The 9,700-nt window shown below is 48.1% G+C and overlaps 1 protein-coding gene across 1 annotated transcript; it reads right to left on the minus strand.

Moving 5' to 3' along the window:
• Window positions 1–1,417: 1,417 nt before the first annotated feature.
• RRAD (RRAD, Ras related glycolysis inhibitor and calcium channel regulator) lies at window positions 1,418–5,612 on the minus strand. Its single transcript, XM_041407192.1, has 5 exons — window positions 5,405–5,612; window positions 4,793–5,130; window positions 4,591–4,664; window positions 3,868–4,072; window positions 1,418–2,289 (listed from the first exon to the last, which is right to left on the minus strand). The coding sequence occupies exons 1-5, from the start codon at window positions 5,602–5,604 to the stop codon at window positions 2,012–2,014; spliced, it is 1,095 nt and encodes a 364-aa protein (XP_041263126.1). The 5' UTR covers window positions 5,605–5,612; the 3' UTR covers window positions 1,418–2,011.
• Window positions 5,613–9,700: the final 4,088 nt, after the last annotated feature.

Below are 9,700 nucleotides of genomic sequence, written 5' to 3' on the forward strand. Positions count from 1 at the left end.
CTCTGGCTCTAGAATTGTCAGGATCAGAGTAATTGCTTTGGTGCTGACATTAAAAGCTGCCATGTACAGAGATGCCTGGTGCCATACTCTGACATTGGTCAGGTGTCCCAAAATGTATAATAATAGATATATAATAGATAATGATAGGTATGTAACAGAAAATAGCTTGCCAGGAAGCAAGGCTAGTGGAAAAATAAAGCCAAATCCAATTAAAGTGTCTGCTCATGCAAAGGTTAGCTTTGACTGCAGGACAGAATCATTCACTGCAGACCCCTCAGAACACAAAGTCCACACTTCACAAGAAATGTGACCTGCTGGCAGCAGCACAAGCTCAACTGGGTGCGTAACCAGCCAGGCTCACCAGCAGCACAGCAGGAGCTGCTAATTTGCTAATTCTTACATTCCCCATGGGAATTCCTGCACTGCTCCCTGAGGAGTGCCTGAGCACTGGGATAACTCCACGGAGAGTTGTTTCCCCAGCTCTGGAGGCCAAGGCAAGCTGTGAGACCTGAGGAAGCCTCCCAGAGCTTTGGGAAAGCTCAGCCCCTCTAAAACCATGGACAAACTGGGCCCCCAGGCAGCTGGAACAATCTCTGATGAACTGAACTGAGGCAGGGACAGTGGAAAGAGACAGAGGAATGTGTGTTTTATGGGTTTTGAGAACAGAGTTTGTGGATTATTTTTAAGAGAATGTATCCTGTGAAGTGGAAGTTATGAACAAAATTATTTAAGTCCCAGTTCTTGCACTGCAATGTGTTTGGTTTTAACTTCATTAATAGCAAACAGGGAAAAATCATGGAAAAACACCGATTATAACACACTAAATTGCCAAAAGGCAGGAATGAAGGCCGCTGTACACAACTGAATCCTACAACTCCTTCAAACACCTTTGCCAGCCTGCTTTGAACTTCTTGAAACCACTGGAAATTATCTACAGGAGTGAGAGCAGATTGGACAATTATACTGCTGCCAAAAAGGAAAAAAACAACCTCCTGCCTTTGCTTATTGGCTCTAAACACAAGACCTTCAAGGCAGGAGAGGACTTCAAACATTCCAGGGCTCAATTTATCGATATAAATACAGCACATCAATCTCACTAAAGGCAGTATATAAAGCCCTGCTCCTGCTAGAGCTGATGAGAACCAGGTTGAGGAAGAACAATAATATGAAAGGTCGGGGGCTCCCTTCCCAAGAAGGGCTGTTGAAGTAGAGTGTTCATAAAAGCAGGGTTTACTTCTTAAAGAAACTCTCTATTAAAGAAAAGGACAGAGGATTTTCCCAATCCATCTTGCTCCAGGACTCTATAACATGTAAATCTTCAGTCTGTGTATAACATTTTTTACAGTGGGAAAAGGTCAGTATAAAAATACTGCCTTCTCATTCTTTATCCACACTATGAGAAAAGCACAGTTCATTATAACAGGAAATAATATTTTATTATAAAATCTGCATGTAAACAAGTTACCAATTAATTGAATAACAGTTAATGGAAGTGCAAATTAACTTAATAAAATGATATCTGTTCGGTATTTAAATATATATATAATTTGTTTTCTCCCATTCTACTGTGGTTCTACTCCACCCTCCCCACATTTAAGTTTAAAAAGATTTATCATTGCTTGCTTTATACTAAAAAGAGTGTACGAGCCTGCGTACAAGTTAAAGTTTTGCTCTGCAAACGAGACAAGTCTATGGTGACAGTTATCCTTTCTTATCTTTGCATCTCTGGTATCCACAAGACAAGAAGATATAGCACATATGTACACAGTGGGCATGTCAAGCCTCATATTTCAAGTTAGTTCATTTACTTGCACACACTGAAACTTAAACCATTTATCAATGAAGCACTGTAGTGTAACTTCCAGACTTGCTTGAGCACCTTAAGGCATTAAGGAGAGTCTCAGTGGAAAAGCCATGGCCGTTCCCACCACGAGGATCATCCATCCGCACGCTGCTGAGCGGCCAGGGGCTCGCTCGTCCCGCGTGCAACGCCCGCCCTCACCGAGAGCTCCTATAGCACGGACAGGTCGTGGCAAGACTTGGATTTTGCTTTGAAAGCCATCTTCTTGTTGTTCTTGGCCACAATTCTGCCAAGGAACCGCTTGGCCTTTTTGCTGATGCTCTCCCTCCTCTTGGCGTTGGCCATCCTGCGGGCGTTGTCCTCCTTGCTGTCCTTGCGCAGCCGGATCTGCCGCACGATGCCCTCGAACAGGTCCTTCACGTTGTGGTGCAGAGCAGCTGAGGTCTCGATGAACTTGCAGTCGAACACCACGGCGCAGGCCCGGCCCTCTGCACAGAGAGACAAAGAGGAAGATAAGTGGAGACGTTTCACACCACTGTCAGAAGAACAAAACAGGAACTGGCTCTAAGTAAGCAAAGTGCCTTCAATGCCATGAAAGAGCTTTACTACAAAATAGGAAAACCCAAATTTGCTCTTCATGGTTTTGGTCCTTTACTCTCCTTGGTTTTGTTGTGCTGTGGTCAGAAATCTCATCTGATCAATGGAACTGACTACATGGCAGCAGTGTCCTTCAGGCAGACTGTGCCTGTACTCTTTAAGAGCTAAAGCTGATTTAGCAGAGGCCTGGGAAGCAGGCTTGCTGTTTGATGTGGAATAGTGAGTGCTGTGAGTGTCCTGCTTTTGCATTAAACTGACCTTGGGTAAAGACCCCCTACAGTGATGTACAGAAAGAAATGGGCTTTATTCTGGAAGCTTTGGGCAATTCTGCACCTCTGCCTTGCTGTAACCAGTGAGTTCTCCACACCAATAGAAGTGGAGCTGATGATACAGGCCACAAGGTCAAGTCATTGAACACATCAGTAGAGGTCACAAAGCTGTGCACCACTGACTCTTACTAGGGCTGAATTTGAAATAAAAGATGTTCAGTGTTCTGGACATAAGCACTTAACCCTGGAACATTGCTGCAGCACGAATTTCCACAGTCAGCTGTGGTAAATAATGGCAGAGTTGTAAACCTGAGGAAAGTACAGATGTCAGAACTAGGACAGGTCATCCATGCCCTGCTCCAACCTGAAAAAGTAATCTCCTGATGAACTCCAGTCAATTCCCTGAGCAGGAATTTAACACTGGGAGCATGGCAAACCAGATAGGGAGAGATGGTTCATCATCAAGGCACCAATATTTCAGAGTATTCTTTCCAGTGGAAGACAAAAACCCACCCCAAAACAAAACAAAACCCAGCCAAATAAAAAACCTCACAAAATGTTTAAATAACCAGAATCAAGACTGTGGTGTTGGCATTGGTTCCTGTGCTCCAGGTACCCAAATGCCAGCTGGAGCTGGCTGAGAGGATTTTCACTGATCACGGCTGAAGAACACAAAAAGACTTTTGTGCTGTGTGAGCCTGGTCCCACCAGCCCAGCTCAAATGTGGGGGAGTCACCTCCAGCAGAAAGGGTTGCACAGGCTGTATGGGATCCCCTGTCCTGAGGCTGCCTGGATCTGTGACATGGCACTGCGTCCCCTAAAGAGCACAGCTCAGACCGTCACAGCTCAGACTGTCACAGCTCAGACTGTCACAGCCTGAGCCTGGCAAGTGCTGCTGCACATGTACCATACAAATAAAGCCTGCCTTTAGTAGTCCTGTGCTGAAGCTGCAGCTCTGATGCATTTTTCTGTCCCACTGCAGCTCAGAGCTCTGCACAGCCACACATCTTCCCCCACACTCATCGCCAGTGTTTTCTGTGGTACCAAGCCCTTCAGCACCAGGCAGCTGGCTCCACTTCCCCAGTGATCCTCAAATCACACATTTTTCTACACCAAACCCAGACCATTCCTATTGGCCATGATCTTGCACAGCCTTTGCTACTGCTTTAGACAGCACTTGCAAAATTCAGTGTCTCTTACCATCAACTGAGACCTCCCGGGACCTGACCAGGTCACTTTTATTTCCCACAAGGATAATAGGAATATCCTCTGTCTGCCTTGCTCTTCTCAGCTGGATTCTTAGTTCAGAAGCCTTCTCAAAACTAACTTTGTCAGTCACTGAGTAGACAATAATATAGGCATCTCCCATTTTCATGCAGTGGTTCTGGAGCCATTGGCTGTCATCCTGAAACAACAGACAGGGAATGGATTTATTGTGCTGAAAAATCTATTCAACGCTGAGTGATGATTTATTACTCTAAGCACCTTAAAGATTCTTTTCTTAGCTTTTTTATAAAAAGTCAGTAAAAGTAAGCCAATCTTCCCAAAATTTCAAATATTTTGTTATTCAAAATACAAAACAAAAGAAATTTCTCTTGTTCCCAGAAATAATATCAGGTCTGCACTGATCAGATTGACAATCTCTAATTTTACAGTAATTCCCTGGGCTGCTCATGTAAGAGAGCAATTATTCAAAGCATTAAGAGAGTCTCACTCAGCTCTTTTCAGGGTTTTAAACTGCCTGCCTAGCTACAAGAAATTAATTGCAGAGAGAACAAAAGGCAGTATGAATTCTAATTTTTTAATGTCACTTATCTGATTGAACAAATAGGCATAGTTGTTCTATTTCTACTTTTTTTTTTTTCTTAAGAGAACTACAGACCAAGCTATAAAGCAAAAGCATGAGGAAAAAGTTGTAAGTACCTGCTCCCATATATCAAACACCACGAGAGACGCTTCTTCTCCATCAACTATAATTGATCTGTCGTACGTATTTCCTACGGAAAATCAAAAAATTAAAAAGGAGTTCAGCAAAAGAACTTATCCGCCTCCATCCCTGCCGGTGGCCGTAGGGGAGGCTCCGAGCCGGGGGTCCCCGGCACCTCCGAGCCCGCTGTGCCCTCACCGGCCTCCTCGGCGTCCGCGCAGTCCTCCACGCCGCCGAAGATGCGCGCCAGGCTGGTCTTGCCGACGCCGTGCTCGCCCAGCAGGATCACCTTGTAGAGGCTGCCGTCGGAATCGCTGCCCGAGGAGATGACGGAGTCGGAGGAGTCGGAGGCCCAGCTCTGGCGGTGCTCGCCGCCGGGGCTGTACGAGGTGCAGCGCACCAAGCCCGACAGCTCGTCGGGCGGCAGCGGCCGCAGGTCGCGCTCGTCCACGGGCATGCTGCGGCGGTGCAGGTGCTGCTGCGCCGCGAACGGCGTGCTGCCGCGCCGCTTGTCGCCGCGGTTCAGAGTCATCGGGCTGCGGGCACAGGCGGGGCCGTCAGCGCCCGCTGCCCCGCACAGCCCCGGCCCCGCACAGCCCCTGTCCTCCTGTCCCGCACAGCCCCGGCCCCGCACAGCTCCTGTCCTCCTGTCCTGCACAGCCCCGGCCCCGCACAGCCCCTGTCCTCCTGTCCCGCACAGCCCCAGCCTCGAACAGCCCCGGCCCCGCACAGCTCCTGTCCCGCACAGCCCCTTCCCCTCTCTCGCACAGCCCCGGCCCCGCACAGCCCCGGCCCCGCAGCCGCGCTTACCTCGGGGCGCTGCGCGGAGCGAGGGCGCGGTGAGAGATCGGTGAGAGATCAGTGAGGGATCGGTGAGGGATTCCCCGGTAGCCGCCGCGGGAGCTCCCCGAGCTCTGCTGCCGCCACCGCGCCCCGCGCCGCTCTTTATATGCCGGTGGAGGCGCGGGCCCTCCCCGCCGTGACGCTCGGCGGGCGCTCCGCCAGCGCATCCTCGGCAGCGCCACCGCCCCCGCGGGCCCCGCCGCGCTGCGCGGGGGCGGCGGCGGCGCGGGGAGCCCGGGAGGAGGCGGGAGCCCCCCGGGGGTGGGGGGAGGCACGATCCGCTCCTCTCCGCTCCGCTCCGCTGTCAGCGCGGGGGTCCCGCCCGTCGGCGCGGCTCGGCCGGCAGCGATCGCGGGGGGAGGCGAGGGCCGGCCCCGGGGGGCGGCTGTGCAAACCGTGGGGCTGCCGGGCTCGGGCTCACCGCCCGGCCCTGCCCGGCCCTGCCCCGCCGGCCCGTGCTCCCCTCCCGCTGTCCCCCGCGCAATGCCCGCACCATTTGCTGTGTGTGCCCCTCGTGTCCCCTCCCAGCCCGTGTGAGAGCGCATGGAGCGCACAGGGAGCTTCCCTCGGTTCCGTCACGGGCAGTGCTGGGGGCAATAGCCGCGCTCTCCGCATCCCCCGCGCCGGCTCTCCCCGCGCTCGGAGCGCTGCCCGTGCCGGGGTCGCGCACACACGGCCGTGCCGCGGCCCCACGTGCGGGGTGAGCCCAGCAGCGACACAAAGGTCAAATTCTCCTCTCGCTTTCACCTGAGCAGCAAAGCGAGACTCTGAAAGTCTTATCTCATGAGTGGCACAGTCATGAGCATGTGATCGGGTGAAGAAAGGACTCAGCAGATAACTATACTCGTCTCCTGCATGGCTCACCCTGCGCCGTGTATACAGTTTGCTGTTTACCTAGCAACCGAAACATGTCAGACATCGTACGGCCAAAATAGCCCCGGCCTCTGCTCCCGAAAGATTACAGCGGAGCGGGAAAATCCCGGTGACTCTGGACAGCAACGGGATCTGCCATCAAATTCCTGTCAGTTTTAGGTTTCCAAATCAGCGGCAGAAACAAGGTTAAAGACGGCAAGAGGCAGGGAGGTGATGGAAACCAAGTTAGAGATGTAGGGAGTAAAGTAAGGGAAAGAAAGCTCTGTGGGATGGGGCTAAGTGGGTGAATATCCTGTTATTTTCAGGAGCCAATTATAATTCTCCAGTCCACACTACTGGGGTGGTTTTGGCCGCTTCTCGCTGATAAACTGCAGTTGGGAGTGTTAATGTGGTAGTTAAAGACCATCAAGTGCTTGCAGCAAGTTGTCCCTGCCTGTCTCACAAAACAGCAACCAAAATAGCCTTGTCAGTTCAAACAGACAGAGTTTGGTGGCAAAACGTGCGTGCTTCAGCTAGCAGAGCTGAGTTAGAAACCTCTGGCTAGCGTTTGGAACCATATGTTAAATAAATTATGGGTGGTATTGGAGCTACACTGTGGGTGCTTCTTTTGGATAAACTGGAATCTGCTAAACCACCTTATCATTCTGAATTTATAGACAATTAATTTTGCAAATACACTTCTAGATATGGCTGGTCTTCAGCTGACTTCCTTAAAATTTGGGTTTTTCCTGCCTAACATTGTCACCTGAAACTATTCTCAGGGAGTTTTTATGTCTTTTGCACCAGACTTTGTTGCATACCTTGACTGTGTGTCAGGGTCACACTTCAGAAGATGACAAATGAACTGGGGGTTTTTAATTATTTTCTGCGTGAAAAAAAAGAGAAATCTGAGAAGCAACAGAACCAAAGAGAGTGCCACTTCTGTGCCACATAGAGCACTATTGGACTGGAAACGCACTAAAAATGGGAATTTCATCGACACATCTTAAAGAAGCTACATTTTATCCCAAGCTTTTTGCTGATGAGAATTATGGGTATTTTAATGATGTAAATGTGAGACAGATCACTTGCAGGAAAACTATCAGGAAAGGCATATGTCCAAATGATGAATAAAAACCTTCAGTGTTTCAGTAGGAAAAGGGACTGAAAATAAAATTATACCCAGTAGAAATCATACAGAAAATTCAGGATTCCATGGCAAACACTGGGGTATCTTGCCAGCACCCAGGTACAAGTAATGAATTAACTTAGGTTATAGAATACCCCCATGGTCACAGGATCCTGCCCAGGACCTGGAGCTGGGTTCTTGGAGTGTCCTTTACTGGAAAGTGAGATGTCCTGGTGTTGTGCTCATTCCTGGAGGGACGAGCAGCTCAGTGCCAAGGCTGTTCCTGCTGCCCTCTGCCTGGGGGATCACAGGGGTCACCAGCTGGGTCACCTCCTCTGATCTCCATAGGCCCAGCTATTCTGTGAAGCTGGAAGGAATTCGCTGATAATTCAGGTTAATCACTTGAGGAACAGAACATATTTCTTCACATAGTATGTAGTTCTGTTTGCTGGCAATTATTGCTGTATTTTTCCTGTTTGCTGGTAATTGTTGTAATTATTGTATTTTCATGTATACATCACTGTGGTACCCACTGATTTTGGGGAGATGCATATGAGTCCACGGGCTTCAAATGGTGATTTTCCAGCTTCTTTGAAGGACTTTGGAGTCATCTCCTTCTCACCTGCCCTCCATTTCCCCTTCTGTGTGACCATGATTCTAACAGATACAAGAACTGGAATTTATTTCTATTTAAAAGAGATTTTCATGCCTTGCTTTTTCTACCCTTATTTTCTATTGTTCTAGCTTCTAATTTCTCTAAAAAAGTGAACACTTTTCTTTCAATTTTCATTTCATATTTGCATTATTTTAATTTTCCTCATTTCATAGACTTTCCACTTAAGGTGCCTTTTTTTGCATTTCACTGTTGTAGTATAGCCAATTTCTTTTTTTCTATTATCTCTTGCCTGTTCTATTCTTTCTCTGTTTCTTTTCCCTCTCACTTTTCCTCAAGCTTTTGAGAAGTGCCAGTGTTCATTTCTAGTGCACTCTCTCAGCTGAGTACATTTCATGGAAAATGTAAAACATGCAGCTTGATCCTGTTTTTCCAGTTATGTGTTCCTGGGGTAACAAAGCCAAAGGAGTTCCTTTATTCTGCATTAGGTGCAAGGGGCATTTCATGGTCTAAATGACAAGCACAGACTTTGCAGGGGGTGCAGTGATAAGCTAAGTTAAGCTAAACTAAGCTTAACTAAGCCAAGCATGTAAAGCCTAACACCTAACACCCTCCCCTTTGAATTTTCAGGTTAAAAAATGAAATTTGGAGGTTGCATGAACTTTATGTGATTCTTCCTCGTCAGTTTGTTCAAGGTCAAATGCCATATTATTAGTAGCATTTCTATTTTTTACATCAAATGAATGTTGTTACTTTTGGGGTTGCTGCTGTCTTACATCAGAACTCTTTCACGCCTGATTAGGAATAATAGGAATATTTTAAACAGTCCAAAGGCTGGATCAGCAGCAGTGAGGTTTGGGGGTCAGCATTGCACTTGGTGTGGCTCTGCACTGAAGTTGTGGGTGTCTCTCCTCCTTACTTTTCAACTCATCTGCACTGCTCAAGTCTAATTAATCAGCCTTTGTGTGGGTGAAGTTATTTCTATACAAATGGTAGGAATACCCCCAGGGGTCTGTTCTTGCCAAGTTACATGAAGCATAACTCCTGCAGAAGTGTGAGCCTGGCTACCTCCCAAATACCTGAACTGAGAAAGAAATAGCAGCATTTATTATTATTTTTATTACAGAACTGACACACTCAGGCCACTGGGAGAAGAGACAGAGGCAGCAGCATGAAATATGTTGGGGTTTTAACCTAAGCAAGAGAGATAGAGGTACAGGGAAATTAAAAACAACATTTTTTTCCTTATCCTCCAAAAAGTAGTATATAGTACAAATGTGGTATCAAGTTTTCCTCACCACCACCTTTAAAATCATAGATTAGTGTGAGCTGAACACCCTGGGCTAACTGGTTCTGTTTGTATCAGACCTTCTCACATGAGGCCAATTTATATTCCATTGTCTTGCAGCTAGTGTATGGGGTAAGAGCAGGGGGCTCTTGGAGCTGTGCAGTCACCAGCAGAGGTGGAGCTCTCAGCCCTGCACAAGCTCCTCTGTGATGGTGACAAATGTCACATCCACGCTGACCCTGCCTTGGGATGCTGCCGAGGGAGGGAGCACAGCCCTTCGGCCAGGGGGCCAAGCTTTCCCTCATAATTACTCTTGGATTTAATGGCAGGTGATATTTTTGATGGAGTCGTGGTAGCCATGAATTGGGGCTGAAACAATAA

Source organism: Onychostruthus taczanowskii, unplaced genomic scaffold (assembly GCF_017590055.1).
Source record: "Onychostruthus taczanowskii isolate IOZ18803 unplaced genomic scaffold, ASM1759005v1 scaffold258, whole genome shotgun sequence".
Lineage (NCBI taxonomy): Eukaryota > Metazoa > Chordata > Aves > Passeriformes > Passeridae > Onychostruthus > Onychostruthus taczanowskii.

Bases quoted from the DNA above. Each gene is read 5' to 3' on its own strand.
- RRAD (XM_041407192.1), bottom strand. From the start codon at position 5,604: ATGCGCTGGCGGAGCGCCCGCCGAGCGTCACGGCGGGGAGGGCCCGCG. The intron at 4,073-4,590 runs GTACTTACAACT...CTGTTGTTTCAG, and splicing joins TGTTTGATATATGGGAGCAG to GATGACAGCCAATGGCTCCA. The intron at 2,290-3,867 runs GTAAGAGACACT...CTCTCTGTGCAG, and splicing joins CCGGGAGGTCTCAGTTGATG to AGGGCCGGGCCTGCGCCGTG.